The sequence below is a fragment of the Microtus oregoni genome, unplaced genomic scaffold (genome assembly GCF_018167655.1).
Source record: "Microtus oregoni isolate MIOR12 unplaced genomic scaffold, Mior012 000081F_ref0000091, whole genome shotgun sequence".
Taxonomy (NCBI): domain Eukaryota; kingdom Metazoa; phylum Chordata; class Mammalia; order Rodentia; family Cricetidae; genus Microtus; species Microtus oregoni.
This window is the reverse complement of record NW_024544541.1, coordinates 3687669-3708811: the sequence shown is the minus strand read 5'-3', so window position 1 is coordinate 3708811 and position 21143 is coordinate 3687669. Positions and strand designations below refer to the sequence as shown.

Below are 21143 nucleotides of genomic sequence, written 5' to 3'. Positions count from 1 at the left end.
TGGCTGGGTCAGGATTCCAAATAGGATTGGAGCTTCAGAGAACAACGCCCACTTAGTACACTAGTGGGACGTTCACCACTAAAGTTTATTACCTCGTTAGTTAGGCCTGAAGATGCTCAGTGGTGTGGAAGCTGGCATGTCCACTTTATAAATAAGGAGACAGACACAGGGTATTAAGTAGTTGCCCAAGATCAGAGAGCCAAAAGTTACAAAACAGACCAGTTCAAGCCTTTGAGTCCTGGGTGTGGTTTTGGCCACTACACCAGAGTCTGATGTTCCACTAACATTCCTGCCCAAGCGGCCCCAGGAATACTTTGGGGCCAGGGATGGAGCATAGGGCCTCACACGTGAGAGTCTCAAGCACTAAGCCATACCTCAGCTCTGCAGAGCTGAGTGCCCTGCTCACTTCTGCACCGCGGCCATTGTCTGTCCGTTAGGTTCTGTTGAAGACATTCTGGATGTAACAGACCTGCCATGATTGTTCTGCAGAGCGAATCCAGCCCCAGCAGGTAGCAAACGGGCCTTTCCTACGCTGTGCTGTGTTCAGAGGCTCCTGCTTTTGCTTTATGTGCTTTAATTAAAACTTTTTTATGTTCTGTAGGAACTACAGGTATGAATTACAAGTCACAGTAGAATGATGGTGACATCGGTGGTAGTGGTTTGTGATGGCCCTAGAGCTAATGGCTTCCTGTTGTCATATGTGTATCGCAGGCCTGGGGAGCTGCCAGAAGGGTCTCCAAAGATGACTGGCTGGAGTGGCTGAGACGGCTGAGTCTGGAGTTGCTGAAGGACTCTTCATCACCTTCCCTGCGCTCGTGCTGGGCCCTGGCACAGGCCTACAACCCAATGGCCAGGTATGTGTGCCAGGGCTTCCTTACCCTGTTTGCAAGGCCTTTCTCTTCTTTTTTTTTTTTTTTTTTTCAGTAGACACATTGCAGGGGGCAGCAGAAGGAAGGCATTTATTCCATCAGCAGAGCTGGTTTACTGTGTTAGTAGTACTCATGGGCTCCATACTCCATAATGATGTGGTTCCTCTCATTTATTTCACATTTTCTTTTTGTTTTGTTTTCTTTTTTAATGTTTCAAAACGCCCTGTCTAGACGTTCTCTGTCTCTGTAGTGTGTGGATCACACATGCTTAGCTGATGCTCTGTGTCATGCGAGTGTGGATTACACGTGCCTGGCTGATGCTCTGTGTCACGTGAGTGTGGATTACACGTGCCTGGCTATGCTCCGTGTCACGTGAGTGTGGATTACACGTGCCTGGCTATGCTCCATGTCGTGCGAGTGTGGATTATACGTGCCTAGCTGATGCTCTGAACCACTCTTCTACCCAGGTCATCCTGAGCACAATGTCATTCCCAGAGAGTCTGGTTTGTTTGTTTTATTTGGTTTTTAGTTTTTTGAGACAGTTTCTTTGTGTAATGGCTTTGCCTGTCCTAAAACTCATGCTGTATACCAGTCTGGCCAGGAATTCACAGAGATCCTCCTGAGTGCTGGAATTAAAGACGTGTGCCATCACCGCCTGGGAGAGGCTGTTTATTACCTTAGTCCCCGATATACATTGGGGATCCATTGTCAACTCTGAATAGATAAGGAAAGCTTGTTCCTTCGTTTACACCAATCTTTCAGTGTTCAGATTTTCAGATTAGAATTTAATCTTTTTTTCTACCATATTTCAAAATTACATACATTTGTCTAACTTAACCCTGAAGCATGTAACAGAAAGTGAAGAGCATTAAGTTCTAACCCCACCATAGTGGGGCCATGTTCTGGTCTCCATTCCTCTACCACCGCAGGCCACAGTGCCTAGAAACGTGGAAAGCATTTTATGTTGGGGGCTGGAGGTATCCATCTGTGCGACTTTGTGGGGATCTCACCTCGGTGTTGTGGCCTTGGAAATGGCTCTTGTGCTGTGGAGACCAGCAGGGTGTCCTGTGTGCTTTGATGGCACTTGAGTCTGTCGTCCTTCATGCAGTCACCCAGTCAGACGCTCTCGGTGTGTTTGGAAAGCAGTAGCAGATGCTGCCTTTGCCATTTTTGTTTGTTTATTTATTTATTTATTTATTATTCATACAGTATTCTGTCTGTGTGTATGCCTGCAGGCCAGCAGAGGGCACCAGACCTCATTACAGATGGTTGTGAGCCACCATGTGGTTGCTGGGAATTGAACTCAGGACCTTTGGAAGAGCAGGCAATGCTCTTAACCTCTGAGCCATCTCTCCAGCCCCGCCATTTTTGATCTTAAGAATTTGGACAGGGGGCTGGAGAGATGGCTCAGTGGTTAAGAGCATTGCCTGCTCTTCCAAAGGTCCTGAGTTCAATTCCCAGCAACCACATGGTGGCTCACAACCATCTGTAATGAGGTCTGGCGCCCTCTTCTGGCCTGCAGGCATACAGACAGAACATTGTATAAATAAATAAATATAAAAAAAAAAAAAAGAATTTGGACATTGTCCGGGCAATACTCCAAGAATCACTTAAGGACTGTTACTTCCTCAATCTGTTCGTGTTGAAGCTTTCTTTCTGGTCGTCCCAGTGCAGAGAAGCGCGCAGAAACCGCCAGGAAATGTAACTGTGAAGAGAAGTTAGTTTTCTGTATCCTCCTCCCCACCCCACTCTACCACAGTCCCCTGGGTGCCGTGTCTATACATGCCCTAAAAGATACAGTTGTCATTGCTAGGCTTGCCAATGCCTGCCTGAGGTCACAGCAGTTGGGAGGTGAAGCAGTAAGGTGCCCAAGTATGAGAGCAGTCTGGGCAGTAGTGTGACCCTGGCTCAAACAAGCAAACAGATTCGAGTTTCCTCCTTTGCTTGCCACAGAGCAGGTAGTGACCAGCAGTTATTGTGCTGCTTGGGGAAGATTTAGATAACTTCCAACAAGCTCCATCAGGCAGCTTTGCTCCTTGTAATCAGATGGCAGTGCCAGAAGCAGGTTGATAGAGCTTGTGGCAGCAGGCAGAGGCACGGGAAAGATTCCTAGCATCCTTCCCTGCCTCCTGGGTTCACAGGGATCTTTTCAATGCTGCATTTGTGTCCTGCTGGTCTGAACTGAATGAAGACCAGCAAGATGAGCTCATCAGAAGCATTGAGTTGGCCCTCACTTCTCAAGACATCGCCGAAGTCACACAGACCCTCTTGAACTTGGCTGAGTTCATGGAACACAGTGACAAGGTGAGCTTTCCCTCCATTGTGCCAGTGGATGGTGGGAGGAAACCAGCTGGCAGGAGGGGCAAGCAGGAACACAGCCCACTCTTACGTGTGCCCCATCTACCATATTCCTGTGCTTTCCTGTAGGGCCCCCTGCCACTGAGAGATGACAATGGCATCGTGCTTTTGGGTGAGAGAGCTGCCAAGTGCCGAGCATATGCAAAAGCCCTACACTACAAAGAACTGGAGTTCCAGAAAGGGCCCACTCCCGCCATACTTGAGTCCCTCATCAGGTAGGCCCCAAACGCCTGTGCTGCTGCCTGCCCCACTTCACTGGGTTCCAGTGTAGAATTGAGCTGTGTGAAGTCTGCCGTCAGGTGTGCCTGGCACATGTGAATATGTGGCTACAGATGGCTGTCAAGCCTTACCTGCACGCCGTTGTTCCCCACCCTGTGCTGTCTGGTCCCAGTAAAATCAACGGGAAGCAGTTCTCTGGCCACGAGCCCTGGGGAAGACGGACGGATGGGTGTCTAGCTTAGATGATGCTGCCGAGCAGCACTAGGTGCCCAGAGGCAGGGGCAGGTTTTAGAGATTGTCTTTTGGTGCCCACTCTTCCTCCTTTGGAGTTCTGGGACTATGAAGAGCAAAGTCTGAAGTGCAGTGATATTTCCCTAGTTAGATTTTGTTCTCTCCTCGCCTAAGATGGTTTGGAATCTTCTGGGTACGGAAAAGGAAGTTGTTTAGTAAATGTTGTGCTGTGTAGTGCTGACTGTGATGCCCTCTTTACAGGGAAAGCTGTTTTCTTGCTTCTGGGAGGGGGTGGATCTGTCTGTTTATTTGGTTTGGTTTTGGTTTGTTTTTTGGGGGGAAGAGTGAACTTAGAATCCTCCTGCCTCAGTCTCCTGAGTTCTGTTTTAGACACACCCTGAGGAGAAAGTTGTGGGATCAGCCTTGGTCAGAGCTGCTGTTGGGAAACTGCCCCAGAGTTTCCCAACCAGGAAACACCTGGTGGCTCCTTCTGGAGTCCTGGCACTTTGAGTTGTGTGCCCCAGTGTGGGTCTGGTCTTGAGATCGAGCTCTCAAGTCACTGACTAAATTCCTTTCTTCACAGTGGTTTCTGAGTTCCTGCTCGCCCCCCCCCCCCCCGCCCCACAGGCGAACTGTAGATGTCTTGTCTGTTTTGACTGTTAGCATCCCTCCCCCACACAGTGGTTGTTTCTTTTTCCTAGTCATATTCCACTCACTAATTTATCTGTTCCCAGAGCTTATGGTAATACATACATTTAACATTACCAGCTATTTCTTAATTTTTATTTTTGCTTTTAAAAAACCAACAGTTTCCCTTCGAGCAGATGTGATGGTGCACCTGTAATCCCAGCACTCACCAGGTAGATTTGGAAGGATTTTTCCACTTCGGTTCCATCTGTCTGTTTCCTACCTGTGTGTTCTGGGACAAATTAAATCCCACGTGTAGTCTTCAGGCTGGGTCAGCACTAAGACAATATACACTGCTTGAAGCTCACATAGATGAGAAAGTATATAATCACTTCTCAGGGGAGCGAGGGATTAGGAGGAATTGGATTTTAAGAAACACATCATGCTAGCTATGGGGCCTTGGTTATCTAGTGCATGAGGACAGTGGTCTGTTGGCCTCTCTTCTGTTCTTGTTTTGCGAAAGGGTCTCACTGCATAGACTTGGCTGTCCTGGAGCTCTCTATAGACCAGGCTGACTCCTGCAGAGATCTGTAGGCCTCTGCCTCCCAAGTGCTGGGATCAAAAGCATGTGTCACAGCAGCCTGCCTGCCTTCTTTGCTCTGCTCTGCTATGTAGAGAATCTCATCAGAGCTTGTGCTCTCTGTCCCACAGCATCCGCACAGTTGAAGAACAAGGACTGGCGCTCACTGGGTTCTCAAAGGGCCTTGTCTTCTACAGCAGCACCCAGCTCTGCTTCTGGGCCCTGGCAGCTCTGTCTTCTCTATGTCAGAGGCTGTGAGGGCACCATCTGTCAGCCAGTACCAAACACATGCTGGGGAGTGTGGGGGCTGGAGTGCCTTGCTTGCCCTTTCTTTACCCTCCCTCTTCCCCTCTGAGGAGTTTCTCTCCAAAGTGTGGAGACCCACAGGAGTTCTTTGGGGCTCACGTTAAATGGAGAACCATCAGCTTTTCTGTGGGGGCGCCTTGCTCTGCACACTCCTGTGAGGCCTGTCGTCCCGCTCCTCCAAACAGCATGGTGCTGGGCACCGCATTCTTCTGCCTGCCTGAGGAGGTTTCTGTTTGGATAGCACACCCCTTGGGACCCCTGTTTTATGCAGCTTCTCTTGTCACTTTATTTGAAAAATCCCCAAGGTTCTTGTTCATGAGGGGAAGTAGATTCCAGGACCAGACATCCGTGGGTACAGTGAAGTTACTAAGTGAGACATGGCTTATCTTGTCCTGACTTCCTCCAGAGGGCAGCTCCTCTTGTAAAGGACCAATCCCCTGACCCCTGCCATGAGCCCAGGTTGGTATGGGCTGCCAATGCCAGGCTCTGCTCCTGCTTTCCAGTGGCTCAGGCCCTTCCTCCTTCCCCCTTCCCCCTGTGCCACTTCCTCACCCCATTTTCCCCTCCTCTCCCTCTCCCTCTGCCCTTTTCTTTTTCTGGCTTCCTGCTCCTTTGGTTTCCTTGACTCAATGCAAAACGAACTCAAGGGTCACTGCTCATTCTGACTTTTTACCTGAAGTTTTTACCATGCTCTCAGTGGTAATAATAAGCATTTAGAAGAAAATACTCAAATTTTTATAGTATTTATTGTAAAAGAAAAAGGTATTTTGAATGTTTAGAACAGAGACTACAATCTTTTATTTTTACAAAGCAAGGTGCTTCTTCTATATAGCCTAAGTTTCTAACCACAGCACCATCTACCTTCATTTCCAGACATTCTTCTTATAGGCAGTGTTTTAAAAGGGGATCTCTGAGTCTATTTCTTACAGAATGAGTAAAAATGGGTATGTACATTTACTGAGAATGTGTGAAGGCCATACTGTGATCATGCGGAGGCTGTGCTCCCTCCTGCTGGTCTTCCCTCCCACATGAGGCCTTTCAGTGCTGTTTCCTGGAGACTGCTTGAAGCAAGTCCGCCTGGACAGCTGCTCTTTATCCCCACCTCTTTGTGCCTCTTGAAAATCCTATATGCCACCTATATACTCGGGAGGTAGAGGCAGGCGGATCTCTGTGAGTTCGAGGCCAGCCTGGTCTACAAAAGCTAGTGCCAGGACAGGCTCCAAAGCTACAGAGAAACCCTGTCTCAAAAAACAAAAACAAAACAAAACAAAAAAATCCTGTTGCATCATGGTGGTGCAGGCCTTTAATCCCAGCACTTGGGAAGCAGAAGCAGGTAGATCTCTATGAGTTCAAGGCCAACCACTACATGAGCTCAGAACAGCCAGAACTATATAGAGAAACCCAGTCTCCAAAAGAAAAACAAGACAAATCCTGTAGACACAGGAAATGTCATGGGATTGAAGAAGAGGAAGCCCCCTCTCCGCCACCCACTCTTTTCCCTCTGAGAACTACTTCAGTCCTTCTTTACTCTTTTTGCTCATGGCATCTTAGGCCTCAGTTAGAGAAGCTGACTACAGTGACCTCTGGATTACTGTTTCCCATAGAAAGTCATGTGGAGAACAGCTGCTGCTCTCTGGGCCCACGCAGTCATCCCCCCCAAGGCACCTGTGGCAGGCCCCCCTGGGTCTACTGTGTCACCATTTGCTAGTGCATTAGTTCTATTGTGTGTACATGTGCTCACATCGGTGGCACAGAGAGAGTTCTCTCGGCTCCTTAGAGAGTGGCTTTTTGTTGAAGATGATATACCATTCCCTTCCTACCATTTTCCGCCCTCCTCCCATCCTGCTCTGCCCTGCTCAGCCTTCCACGTGCCTCACTCCAATAGCTCTACATTGCAGCAGCCTTCTCTTAGGGCTTGAAGTCTTCTGGACGGATCTTCATCTCCACCCGTTTGAGGGAGTAGTTGGCTCCGTGCCAGCCGTACCAAGTGATGCCATCCATATGTTTCCTGTGCTCCCCCAGGCGATAGTACACCCCATTGAGGTTGGAATCTGTGCAGCAGTTGTACCAGTAGCCCCCTGGCATGAGAAACAGATGAGGCATGTAGGCTGGGATGGCTCCCTAGGCTGTGGCTGACTGATGGCGCTAAAGCGGGAAGCAAAGGGACCGCCACAGCCAGAGCACAGCTGTAGTTCACTGCTTGTTCTCAGCAGTACTGTGGGCTCCAGACTTTGTTCCCCTGCCTCCCAGGCCTCACCTTTACGGAGCTGTGCACACTTGTCCAAGCAGTTGTCATTGTCCTTGTCCTTGGTGCTGAAGACTGTGTTGTTATGGTAGAGAAGGGCATCCTTCCCCACATTGCCACTGTAGTTCCCCAGGAAGAGGCGGTAGCTGTTCAGCTCATTGCCCAACGCAAAGTGGCTATACTCTGCGTACCGTGTGTTGCCCTCCCAGTCCTGGCAAGGAGGAGCAGAGTCTTAGGGAAGCTATAAAGGACTTCGTTTCGACAGATCCTGAACACTTCCTCTCTCTCTAGTTCCACAGCCAAATATCTCCTTAATGATAGGACTCTGTTAAGACTGTTACAGTTGACCCTGTTATCTGGAAGCTAGCAAACACAGGTCTGAGACCAAACTTGGGTCTGGACTCACCATATGACCTGATTGTTCTTTCTGTGCCCCTTCATGTCTCTGTTGGACTTTTGTTTTAAATCTCCCTCTGAGATGCTATGGGAGCAAGTAGGGACATTGTACTTGAAGGCTTCTAGAGTGCCACCACCCAGCATCCCTGAGATTTGTACTTAAAAAGATCCCAGGCAGAGGCAATGGTGTTTCTATCTCTCTATGGTTTACCCTATTCTGGCCTGCGTCTCCCCAGGTCTGGGTCAGCTGTAGTTTAACTTTGCTGAGAGGTAGAAAGAAGAAAAAAAATCTTCCTCAGCTGTACTGAAGCTTCAGGGAAGTTGCCACAGTGGCCGTCCTGACCTAATGTAAGCAGACAATGGCAATGGCTTCCGAACCATGCGTAGTCGCGTGCTGTGGACCTGGACCATCAGGGCCTCACAGCTCACGCTTACCTCCAGCTCCACACGGAGCCTTGTTGGCTGTCTGGTAAGCCGGTGGATGTGTTCATTCCCTAGCCAGAAGTCTCCTCGGATGCTGCCAAAGCCCTGCTTATACTGTCTCCAGTCTTGGTAGAAGGAGACGAGGCCACTCTTGCGTCTCTGGATGATGGTCCAGCCTCCGCCTGAAGTTTCCATATCACAGAACACCTGAAACAGAGAAGATCCTCTGGGCAGGGGTAGGAGCTTGAGGACAGACTCCCCCATCTGTGTGCTGTGCCTACAGGGTCAAGCAGTCGGCCCATGGACTCTGCACACTGTAGCAGAAATATTGCCCCCAGTGTGGAGGGGCTGGGGCACCGTGGTGGTTAGCTTGGGGATGTAAATGGGCGGGGGGGGGGGCATCAGGTGAACACAGCTTGAATGGAAGAATGAGGTTCTTCAGTGTGCCTCCTTCTAATGTCTCCTTTCCTGGAGAGCAGTTGCTCTAAGACTTTGCCGAAGTGTGAGCTAGTAATATGTTGGGAGGAATTAGAGTTAACATTTGACAGATGGCTGGATCTGGAGGAGAAATCCCATAAACTGGGCACTCTCACAGCTCCACCGTGGGCCATTTGCTTCTCTGAGTCTCCCTTTCTGTGGACCAGACTTTTAAGGACAAAGGGTAGGACATGGCAGTAGCGACCTCACCTCCAGCTCAGGACTGCCCAGGAACTCATCAGGAGGAAGCTTGTACACTCCAGAGATGCGGTAGTTCTTCTGGTAGAGGGAGTAGCAGTCATAGATGGCATCTGTGGGGGACACCCAGAGTGAACAGGGATGGGAGGGCATGCCTGATGCATCCGAACTAGATTTTAATTCTACCGTAAGGTGCCCATGAGTAGAAGCAGGTGTCATGACTGTGGGGGCAGGTTTGGGCTTCCTTGGTTATAAAGCAGTGGAATGGGGAGGCCCTTCACCTGTGCCAAGGGACCTTAACCAGGAAGCTCCAGGGTAAGTGTAAATAAGACACCCTGTTGTAGCCCTGACCCTGAAACTACAATGGTGTGGCCTGTGAAGGCATTTGACAGCTGCCCTGTGAGTAGCTTCGGGCTTCTTGGCTTCTTAGCCAGGGGCTAAGTTGCAAGAACCTCAGAGGGTTGCTGTTTCTTGGTTTGTTTTTTCCTCAGGTAATAGCCTCTGTGAATTAGGGAGACAGATTTGAAATCTTACCCCCTCCTCAATCTCACATTGCTACGTGCTCAAATGAAAACCAAAACCCCAAGGAGCCTATTGGTACAGTTCCCTGCAAGTCTTGATAAACAAGGAAATGAGACATTCCCACTTCCCCTTGGGCTTGATTTAAAACCTACCTTGGCTGCTTTGAGGCTGCTTTGTGCTGGGTTTTGTGTCCTTGTTGTGAATAACAGAGCAGGGCTTCAAAGAAGCAGCTGCTTCTAGGAGAGTCTGGCTGTGAAGGAGACACTTCCTGCTCCCGGGTCTGGGGACTTTCTAGGAGAGTCTGGCTGTTGAAGGAGTCACTTCCTGCTCCCTGTCTGGGGACTTTTTCCTTGGTGCCTGCTGGCACAGGTGGAGTGGGAGCTCCCAAAGTGCCCGTTTTTGCACAGGCCATATTGGGGAAGGGGAAGTGAGGTACACCTGCCCTCCCAACAGACTTCCAGTAACAAGAAGCAGCACAGCCTCTGCATCTGGCCTGCTCTTCCCGTGAGCAGTTTCATCTCAGACTAAATGAAGGCTCGCTTGTCTGGTAAATGAGAACACCTACCTTTGGGTTCCCAAGCCGAGGATCACAAGGTTCATGCTTTGAAACAGGTTTATTTATTTGTTTAATTAGCTAACAGACTTTTCAGGCTTAATTTTGGGCAAAACTTTTTCTTTGTCTGAACCAAGGGTAGCCAGGGTCTTACTCACTGGAAGCCAATCATAACTTCTTGATTTGGTTTATAATGCTGGGTACAAATACTTCACCTATAGAATATACTCATTCCAAATGTTTTCCAATAACATCAGAAAATTAGATTTATCTCTGAACAGCAGATTCATTTATTGGCCTGCCTGTGCCAAGCTAACCAAAAACTGAAATACTGTTTTCCTGAAGAGCGAATTGCATGTGCCTTGTTTTCAGCCACTAAAGATCAGCGTTTCAGCATTACATTTGCTTATATTTTGTGTTATTTGGGGGAGTTCTATTAGCAAACATGGGGAAAATAGATCAGAACTGTAGAATATCAGGGTGTCTGTCCTTTCTTGAGCACAAAGGTGTCGGTCAAAAGGTTGCAGGCTGTGTCTGCACTGAGATGAGCTAGGTCTGAGATTTGCCACCCGTCTGCACTAAGTCCTGAGGATATGCAAGCACTGTATGGGGTGAAACTTAGCCTCTAGAGTAGCAGCTGCTACTGTCTACTGTTTATTCCTGCTTCTTTGCATCTGTCAGTGCCCAGCAAGGAAGTATAGCAAGGCCACACCAATCTTGTGTGACCTTGGGCAGACTTCACGCTTCAAAGGGGAGTTCAGACTCCTCATTTGCTAAATTTTATGTGATTCAGATGGACTGGATGGAGCCAGGCATGATACTTCATGCCTGCAATTCCAGTGCTTGGGAGGATAAGGCGGTAGGATCCAGAGTCCAGGGCCGGCCTAGGCTATATATATATATATTGAGCTTGAATCCAGCCTGGGCTACGTGAGACTTTATCTTAGAGAGAGACTGGTAGGTCTTGGCTAACCTTGCAGGACATCACTAACCCCCAATGAGTACAAAGTGAACCTTTAATGATAATGCACCTCCCAAGGGCTCCCCAAAGTTGTCCTGTTGAGCAGGTCATCCAGAAGCAGTGCTGGGGCCAGGAGACTTCAGTGGGGACAAGGCGAGGACAGCACTTACCTGCTGAGGTCTGCGTAACTGTCTGAGCTGCCTGCAGCTGCATGATATCGATCTGGTTGTTCATTTCAGAATACTTCCCCTCAGCCACTGTGAGCCGAGCCTCCATGCTCTTGCTGCTGCTTTCCAGCTCCATCACCTGCATGACCACACTGACCCAGTCGCCCTCCTGCTTCTTGCTCAGCTCACCCAGCAGACTGCTGAGGTTGGCAACCTGGGCTTTGAGCTCCCTCATTTCCTCACAGCACACAGCCGCTTTGAGTTGTGCAGGTGTCTTGCGCTTAGGAGGCTTCTGCAGCCACACTGGGTGGCTGACAAAGGCCACAAGAATAATGCATAGCCAGGTCTTCCGTAGCATTGTCCAGAGCACTGTTGAGACGTCTCCTGTAGAGTCTGTACTTAGCGGAGTCTGTGAAGATGCAGGAACTCGGGTTTTTGACTCACACTAGCAGTTTTCTTCCTTCCTGGGGGTCTCCTTTCTCTGCACTTTCTTAGCCTTTCTCAAAGCTAAAGTTCTAAAGAGGACCTCAGTGGGTGTCCCAAGTCTGAATGCCCCACCAAGGCAGCATCTTAAATATTGTTAGTGCCTGTACTCCACCCTACCATGCTGTGTGCTAAAGCCCCTCCCACCTCATCTGGGAGGGTCAGGTGCCTGTTGAGTGAGGTCAGCACAGAGTTAGGCCAGAGGTTGAGGAGGAGGGGAACCGAGCGAGTATTTGTTTCTTTGTACAGTCTCTGGGCTCAGACAGGAGGCTGCGAATTTGTTTCCAGTTGCGCCTATTAGATTATACCCCTGCCAGCTACTGGCTCAGCTCTATCAGCAGACAGGCAGCAAAAGAGTTTCCAAACTCCTGTCTGAAGGTTACATAACGCAGACTGAGGGTGAGGTAGTGAGCTGGAGTCAGGACTGAGACTGCTGAGCTAGGGAGCCTGCTAAGGCAATCCATGCTGTTTCCTTGTGGTTCTGGGCTATTTGGACATCCCACTGAGTGTGGGCAAGCATGGGTTTTAACTGGGCTGGATACCTCTTTTTCTGGTCATCATTCAGTGCTGTAGAAAATCCTGCTGAATCTGAATTAGTAGTTTGCCTCTATGGAACTGTCTTCCTTTACACACCTTCCTTCCTAAAAGATGGCTTGACATTTTACAAGGAGCTGTCACAAACTTAGGACGGAGAGGAAGACTCAGTCCTGCCAGGCATGGCTCTGGGATTGGTCACCCACACTTCTCTCAGAGTCTGGGCAGCAGGGAATAGACCCAACTTTTGCCTGAGCTTCAGACTTAGAGAAAAGACTCCCTGTCACCCAATCAGTCCAGATCAGAAACCTGGATCCCCTCTCTCCTTGCAGTGTGGTTTGCAAGTTGTTAGTCCTCCAGCACCTTCGTGTGCTTTTGCCTGAGAAACGGGGTTATTACAACCTTGATACCCTTCATTTGAAGTGCTAAAACCATGTAAAGTCCTGGAACTTTTCACTAAAACGATATACAAAGGTCCCGCTGTCCTTACTGCAGGAGCTGTCTTTGGAACATGTGCCACCGAGACAGTCACTTGACCTGCTGCTCAGCGTGGGTCCCATGCACAAATGTGACTGCACTGCATCCTGCCATACCCTCTGAGCCTTTTCCGGCAGGGTGTCCCGGTCCCCAGACAGTGGTTCTGTTCAGGCAGCCCAGGTGAGCAGCAGGTTTACATTTCTGAGGAAAGGGCGTTAAGGACTCAGGCTACTTCTTGTTCCCCTCACCTCCCGTCTATTTCCTCCTTGGGAATCGGATGTTCGTGGCATCTTTTAGGTTACCTGCTCAGAGATTGGGAGTCAACACTGTGCTCATGTGCTCTTTTCTCACTTCCCTTAGTGAATAGCTGCTTTAGCAGCCTTCACCAGCTCCGTGGGGTTCATTAGTGTTTACCATCGTTCAGAATCTGCTTAACCCTGTGGCGCTGTCTAAGGTAACTGCGTGTTTCTCCAGTGATGCTGTGCTTAAGCCATGAGTCACAGAAGTGCTGTGTACCATATGATCCTATAAAGAGCATCCCGGGTGATTCTGCTGCCCTAGAACCACAGTGTCATAGTGCAGCAGAGAGCTCTGGGGACACGCCAACCTTTGCATAAGTATAGTGAGCCAGCTGGTTAGCGTTCAAGCGGAGAACATTCGCCTCTCGTTCCTACCTCACACCACACACAAAATTCCAATTCTAGATTTAAATTCTGGATGTAAAAGGCAAAATCATAATACCCTGGTGTAGGAGATTTTCTTCAGCCTTTTGAGATAAGCCAAACACTAAAACTGCCAGCACAAGGGAAAGCAGTAAGGCATGCTGGCCAGCTGTGGTGGCAGCAGGAAGGCATGCTGGCCAGCTGTGGTGGCAGCAGGAAGGCATGCTGGCCAGCTGTGGTGGCAGCAGTAAGGCATGCTGGCCAGCTGTGGTGGCAGCAGGAAGGCATGCTGGCCAGCTGTGGTGGCACTCTCCCAGTGTCCCAGAACTCAGGGCAGAGGCAGGAGGAGTGTACGCTTTAACCATTTGAGCTATATAGCAAGTTCAAGGCTAGCCTGAGCTACATGGTAAAAAAAGAAAAGGAAATGCAAGAAAAGTAGTCATTTCTTTTCAGTAGAAGACACTGAGGAGCCAGGCATGATGGTGCATAACTTTAATCCCGGTATTTGGGAGGCAGAGTCAGGTGGATCTCTGTGAGTTCAAGGCTAGTTTGGTCTACAGAATTCCAGGACAGTCAGGACTGTCACAGAGAGAAACTCTGTTTACAAAACAAAACAAACAAACAAAAAAAGACACAGAGAAGAAATAGAAAATCAAACAATATTTGCAGTGTATACTCCTGGATTCAGGCGTATAAAGATCTCTCCACCCAGTGGCTCTTGAGAGCAGACACTGAGTTCAGGACGGAGGACATGTGCAAGGCTCTGCATCTCATGAGTGTGCGTAGAAACACACATTCCAACCACAGTAAGATGCCACTGCACACCAGCCAGGAGGGTGAAAGTGGAAAAGCCGAAAATAGCAAATGTTGACAGAAAAGTAGATTGTTTGGGTTTTCATGTCTACTGAGGGAAGTGTGAAGAGGGAAACCGGCATGATGCCGTGCAGAGCTGAACACAGCCTGTGACCTGGAGTTCTAGGTATCTGCTCAACAGCAGTGCAAGCACATGGGCTCGGCAGACACACTCAGGAGAGCTCATGGAAAGGCCTCTCCCAGGAACCAAGCTGAAATCAATCTGTCAGCAGTTGCACATGCAGACTGTAGCGTCTCACACAGCGGATTACTGTTCCGCAACAGGAAGGGCAGGTACCACAGCGTGCAGCAGCACAGTGTGTCTGACAGAGCATGAGACCAGGTAGTCACAAGTTCAGAATCTAACAAGCAAAGGGCTGGGAGATGACTCTGTTTAACAGCACTTGCTATGCTTATAGAGGACCAAGGTTTGAGCACCAGGATCCACATGGTGGCTCACAGCTGCCCTTAATCCCAGAGCCCAGGAGATCCAGTGCCCTTGTCTGACTTCCGCAAGCACATGCATGTGGTGCACAGTCATCTATGCAGGCAAACCACTCATACATATAAAATGAAAATAAATAAATCTTAAAAACAACAAAACCAGCAGGCTAAGTGTTAGACGTCAGTGACAGTCCCCATGAGGAACAGGAGGGTGGGCGGGAGGTGACGGGAGCTGCAGTGCACTGCTCTGTACTTTGTCTGGTGAAGTCCCAAGTGTCCTTCCTCTGATAATGCATCTGTCTCTGCACTTGGGGACATTCTTTCATGCGTATTTCCTTCTAGAAAATGTTTAAAAATAAATGATGCACCAATAATGGAGTGGTACCTGACTCGGGATTGAAGTGCAGGAAATCTCAAGCATTTCAGAGTGTCACCTCAGTGGGAACATCTCTCCTGACTCCCGGGCTGAACTCGGTCCTCACATTATTCTCCAGTTGCTTTATTTTCCCATTTGTCCCATTATAGGACATTTGTTTCTGTTAGTCCTTTTGTATTTGTATCTGCCTATGGCCCTAACCTGTAAACTCCATGAAGAACAGGCCTCGTCTGTCTGTCCTCTCTGGTAGCTGCATCTGGCACTCTGCACAAAGCCCGAGGTAGAATACCTTACTGGATCTAAGAGATGGAGATGGGGCTCCAAGGGGGAGTCTCTAATACCTACTCTGGGACTACTGTGTGTCACCTCTCTGCTAAGCTCCCTCCTTATACATAGATAGGCCGAGTTTCCTTTCCTCTGACATCAGAAGGGATGGGTGGAGTGCAGGACAGCCCATATTGCTTTTACAAAAGGCACACCTGGAAGCTGCCTGATTGCTCCATGCCAGCCCTTTTGTGTTGCCACGGCATCCGCATGCTAGCAGAGCCCCAGGTCTTGGCCATCCAGAGGCCAAGATCAGACTTCACCCAAAATACACAGTGTACTTTGCATCCAAGTAGATCAAACTAGGTTCAGATTGAGCTTTGAGCCCTCCCCACCCACATCTTCTTTCTTGTAGTCTTTTGCCTGAGTGCTTCATTTCTTTTTTTTTTTAATTATTTATTTATTATGTATACAATATTCTGCCTGTGTGTATGCCTTCAGGCCAGAAGAGGGAACCAGACCCCATTACAGATGGTTGTGAGCCACCATGTGGTTGCTGGGAATTGAACTCAGGACCTTTGGAAGGACAGGCAATGCTCTTAACCTCTGAGCCATCTCTCCAGCCCCTGAGTGCTTCATTTCTCTCTGGGTATGAAGAAGCAGAGAAAGGGAGAAAAACTTCCAGGCATCACCAGGAGAGGGGCAGCGCCCACTGTTGCAGAATAGAGAGATAACAGCCAATTTGTCAAAAAGCACTGACAAAAAGATAAAGTTGGAAGTAATTAGCTGGCTGACATACTCGGAGCAGTGTGCCTGCCAATAGCTCCCTAAATCAGCCAAAGCCTTGGAAATGTGACAGCCATTCATCAGTTTTACAGCACGCCTCAGACAGGCTCCTCAGTTGGAAACCTGGCCCTCACAGATCGTGTGCTTTGACACTCTGAGGCTTGAACCAACCTGTGCCACATGCTGGATTGTATTAGGTACCAGGTCCACATCCATCCAGGAGATGCCTGCAAGCAGTATGTACCCAGCCTGTCACCAGGCAGTGCTTGGCCTCTGGGGACAGTTTCCAGAGGGCACATGAAGTTGTGAGTGCGTACACAGTTTCCTTGTGGCCTGGACCCACCAGGTAGCACTGTCAGCCAACTGGATTCTCTTGGTGATGGCTTGTTAGCATAGCATTAAAAAGAATTATGAGGCCAGTTGTGGTAGCCCACACCTGAAACCCCAGCATTGCAGAGACTGGGGTAGGAAAACAGCAAGTTTATGGGCTGCTTAGTGAGACCGTCTCGAAACTTACAAAACAAAACAAGCAAGTATGAGGTACCTTAGTAAAGTAGAAATGCCTGTAAAAGCAGAAGGCAGAAGCATATGCTGTGTATCACTATGTAAAATATATTTAATATGCATAGGTGGGATTATTTTACATTAAAATTATATTGTAATATATATATATATATCATATTCCCTACCCTGACCGAGTATGTCTTAATTTGGGGTGGGGAGACCAAAGATACAGATCAGTGCAGTAGCACTCTCCTAATACATGTGAAGCCTGGGCTCAGTCGCCAGCACCTTGTGCCACCAAAATCATGTGTGTTTGCCTCTCCATGTCTCCCTTCTCCAACAAGTTACAAAGATGGTTTGTTGGGTGTGGTACTTTATGCCTATGTTCCCAGCACCCTGGCTGACACAGAAATAACACAACAAGTTCAAGGGCCAGCCTAGCTACATAGGAAGACTCTGTCTCAGAAAACACATACATAAAAACTTTATAGAAGATGCCCTCACTCTCAACAATTTCTAAAGGTTTCTCTATCCCTCGTCCTGACCTGGCCTCTGTTACCATTCCCCCTTTCCGATCATGAGGACCACACCGCCGCTGCATAGTTAGCATGTCCTCTAAATGGAGCAGACACCTGGAGACTGCTCAGAGGGAAGGGTGAGGATGTGGCAGGAGCTTTTCCTTCTCAGGAAACTCTGGAATCAAGACTTCAGCAACCTTTGTGGAAGGTCAGAAAATAGCCATTGGGCTTGCACAAACTTCTTTTTTTTTAAAAAAAAAATATTTATTTATTTTATTGAGTATTCAATATTCTGTCTGCATATATGCCTGCAGGCCAGAAGAGGGCACCAGATCTCATTACAGATGGTTGTGAGCCACCATGTGGTTGCTGGCTCAGGACCTTTGGAAGAGCAGGCAATGCTCTTAACCGCTGAGCCATCTCGCCAGCCCCTTGCACGAACTTCTTAATATGATCCTGCTGCCTCGGTTCCTAGTGCTGGGATTACAAGCAAAAGTGCATGCGTGCGTGTATGTACATGTGTGTGTGTACGTGTGTATACATGTAAAGTGGGGCACACACACCTGTACACACACACAAAGACCAGAAGAAGGCAGTATCTGGTGCCCTTCTCTATCACTCTTCACTAGTCCTTTGAGGCAGAGCCTCTCCCTCTGCCTGGGGTTTGTGTTTTACTCAGCTAGGAGTCTTAGTGCCATAGATTCCTGAGAGCTGCAAAAGCACCAAATGTCCTAGCTTTGAATATCTGTCATGGTGATGGAGCCCATCTTCTCTTTCTTAACATACAGGGGAAAGGCTAAAAATGTCCTTTTCCTAAGTTTTTTAAAAAATTAAATCTGCCACCTGGCGGTGGTGGCACACACCTCTCATCCCAGAACGCAGGCAGGAGGCAGAGGCACGTGGATCTCTGTGAGGCCAGCCTGGTCTACAGAGAAGTTCCAGGACAGGACCCAGGACAGAGAAACCCTGACTTGAAAAACAAAAGAAAAAAAATTAATTAGTTGATGTGTGTGTGTGTGTGTGTGTGTGTGTGTGTGTGTGTGTGAGAGAGAGAGAGAGAGAGAGAGAGAGGGAAACACGTCAGCACATGTGTGCAGTGTTGCACACTTGGAAGGTGAGGATGACTTTTGGAAGTCAGTTCTCACCTTCCACCAGGTGAGTTCTGGGGATCAATCTCAGGTGAGAAGACTTGGTCACAAATGTCTTTATCCACTGAGCCATCTCACCTTGTTTCAGGTGGTTAGTTCTAAGATCTTACCGTTTTCCACCATATCCCTTCCTATCTGCATTTGAATGACCCCACCTCACCTCCTCGCTGTAGAGTTTCAAATGTCCCTTTGCTTCCTGTCTTCTCTGTGTCCTTCCATCCTGAAATTAATACATTCCAAAAGAGACTGTTGTTGAGGTCCCTGAACAGAACATTCTTTTGTTCCAAGACTCTTGAGCTGCCTGATGAAGACATCAAGGCGCAGCCAACCCTTTCCTCCTGGATCTGTAGGGGCACCAGACAGTTCCGTTGTTAATCTGCACTGGGCACAGAACTGCTCAGTGCTGGGAGAATAGCAGGACCATCTGAAGCAGTTCTGTGCGATGAAAACAACTGTGTGATATAGTGTGTGGGAGCCAAAGCAGTGTTCTGCACCATCCATTGTGGCTGCTCAAGACATCCCATTCCAACCATCTCCTGCCAGCTGGGACACATGTGTCATCGTTCTGGTGCCAAGGGAATTCAGAAAATTCTCCTTTGACAGGAAACCAAGTAAAAGGCAGACAGTCTGCACTGGAAGGAAGGCCCAGGGCCATGTGGAAGCAAGCAGGAACATTCTGGTGAATTCCTGATGGCACACAGGGAAGCCTAGGCATAGCAGACGGAGCACAGATGCCCCAGGTCTGCCTGGGCCTCTACCCCTCCAGGCTTGGTGTGGAAGGGGTTCCCTGTACTGTGCTTTTAACTGCCGGGCCTGAGGTCACTAAGGCTCTGAAGCTAAGAGAAGGGAGAGCTAAAGGCCACAGAGGAAGAAAACTCCAATCAGCTACTGTGAACAGTGACCAGGAAACCCTTCAGGGTGCTTCTCAGGAGCACGAGTGGCAGCTGGGCTGCTTGGCTTTTGGGTCAGTCCCTTTCTTCTCAGTGAGACTAGTCACAAACTACCTATGAAGAGCCCCAGCACGAGAGGTGGACATGTTGGGAGAGTAGAAGGGAATGGGGGAGGGACGTGGGGTAGATAAGCTCAAGAGACAGTGTGTATACATGTGAACTTGTCAACCAATAGGATTTTTTTAAAAAATCATAATTGAAGAAAAAGCACAGATAACCGGATGTTAGTAGCCCACACCTTTAATCCCTGCACTCAGGAGGCTGAGGCAGGTAGATATCTTGAATTCAAGGCCAGCCTGGTCTGCACAGTGAGTTCCAGGACAGCCAGGGCCACACAGAGAAACTGTCTTGAAACAAAACAAAATGTGAAAAGGAAAGGAAGAAGCACAGAGGCCAGCTTGCAGGGGAGGATCACAGGTGGCGGGGGGGGGGGGGGGGGGGGGCTGCAGCTAGAGGGCCTCAGCCGTCACTCCCACTTTGGCAGCCTCATGTTCCCTCGCTTCTGAACCCCTCTCTGGTGTCTCACCAGGCTGTTCTCCCAGCCTCAGGAAGCAGATTGTCAAGTCCCAGAGAAGTGCCCTTTGTGACTGGCTTGTCTGTAAAGATACTAGGCAGCTTCTTGTCCTTACTCATTAGCTCAAACCAATTCCAGAAAGTGTTTCCCTCAGTTGGCAAGAATGTTCCCGGTTCTGGCTCTTGAATTCGGCTTCACTTTAAACCGGAAAGAAAAGGAATCAATCAGTCTTGTGAGCAGAGCGAATAGGCCACTCACTTTCCCAGCCGACTTTCTCCTTTCCTAAAGTCAGGCCCATTTGTGGACTCTGGGTTTTAGTTTGCAGGTAAGCAGTTTTGACTTGCGATGTAGATTCATGAACTATGTCAGTTGACGACCTGTTGTTTCCGCCCACCGCTAGGTAGTGGTGGCTGCCCATACCTGAGTCTCTGCATCTGCTTGCTGCTGCGTCTTTACCAGTAGGAGTAGAGCTGGTTTGTGTTGAGCATTCCTCTGTGGCTGGGCTAAGGCTCTGGTCATTGATCTTTGCATCTTTCAGTGTCAGTAGGGAAAGACTGGGTGGGGGGCACAGTGGGGGTTTATGGAAGGGGATTTGTGACAACCCCAGCTGCCATAAAGTGGGTTTTTCAGAAGGGGGCTAGGGAGCAAAGGTGACTTCTCAAGAACAGAACACACCTGTCCTTCCATTCTCATCAAGTGGCATTTGCATGATGATCAGAAGACCACTGTCCCGGCTTGAGTCCCAAACAGTGAACTCACATTGTCACACTTGGCAGCCAGAGCCACCTCACCAGCTCTAAGATGTCTTTGAAATGGTGGCATGGCATTCCACAGCCTGTGACCTCGTTTCTTCACATATAAAAGGGGTCTACTAATAACTGTCAGCTTTCTAGGGCTGATATTCCTCACATAAATGTAGCTCCTGCCACATGCGGTGAGCGCTCTTCCTAATACAGTAAGTTGTCGCAGCCCAACTCTGAAGGCAGGGTCACAGAAGAAGGAAACGTTAAAACCTCCAAAAGACAGGCTCTCTTTTGGGGAGTGGGGGAGTTCAAGACAAGGTTTCTCTGTATAGCCCTGGCTGGCCTTGAACTCAGAGATCCATCTGCAGCTGCCTCCTGAGTACTAGAATTAAAGGCGTGAGCCACCAGACCTGCTCTCTTGATCAACAAGATTTGCATCATTTAGGCCTCAGATCCAAGATCATAAATTTAATTTCTGATTGAGCCCTCTCATTTTTCATGGATCTCAGCCAGAGGTAATTTCTCAGTGGTTTTCTTATTGCTACACAAGAGCAGCTTATAGGGCCAAGAAGCATCCCAGCTCCGTGGCTGTTGCTTAAGGCCTGATCCCTCTGCTGTGCTCAGCCTGCTCCACTTGCTCTTCTCACTAGCCCCCTGCATCCTCGAGGCCTGCGAGTGTCGTGTGGGATACACTGCAGAAGGGATTAGTTTGGACGGCTGAGGGAGTTAAGGAACGAGGAGGTCTCGTTCCCCATG

The 21143-nt window shown here is 48.9% G+C and overlaps 2 protein-coding genes across 2 annotated transcripts in view; one reads left to right on the top strand and one right to left on the bottom strand.

The window, feature by feature from the left end:
• The window catches only part of Mtor (mechanistic target of rapamycin kinase), a 111151-nt gene that overhangs the window by 35296 nt on the left and 54712 nt on the right, over nucleotides 1–21143 (top strand). Inside the window, exons 26-28 of the mRNA XM_041643029.1 lie at nucleotides 712–854; nucleotides 3011–3173; nucleotides 3297–3442. Coding sequence (XP_041498963.1) covers nucleotides 712–854; nucleotides 3011–3173; nucleotides 3297–3442 — 452 coding nt within the window. The remainder of the gene's footprint in view (nucleotides 1–711; nucleotides 855–3010; nucleotides 3174–3296; nucleotides 3443–21143) is intronic.
• LOC121441747 (angiopoietin-related protein 7-like) lies at nucleotides 6821–11657 on the bottom strand. Its single transcript, XM_041643030.1, has 5 exons — nucleotides 11136–11657; nucleotides 8942–9042; nucleotides 8267–8461; nucleotides 7448–7646; nucleotides 6821–7268 (listed from the first exon to the last, which is right to left on the bottom strand). The coding sequence occupies exons 1-5, from the start codon at nucleotides 11488–11490 to the stop codon at nucleotides 7099–7101; spliced, it is 1020 nt and encodes a 339-aa protein (XP_041498964.1). The 5' UTR covers nucleotides 11491–11657; the 3' UTR covers nucleotides 6821–7098.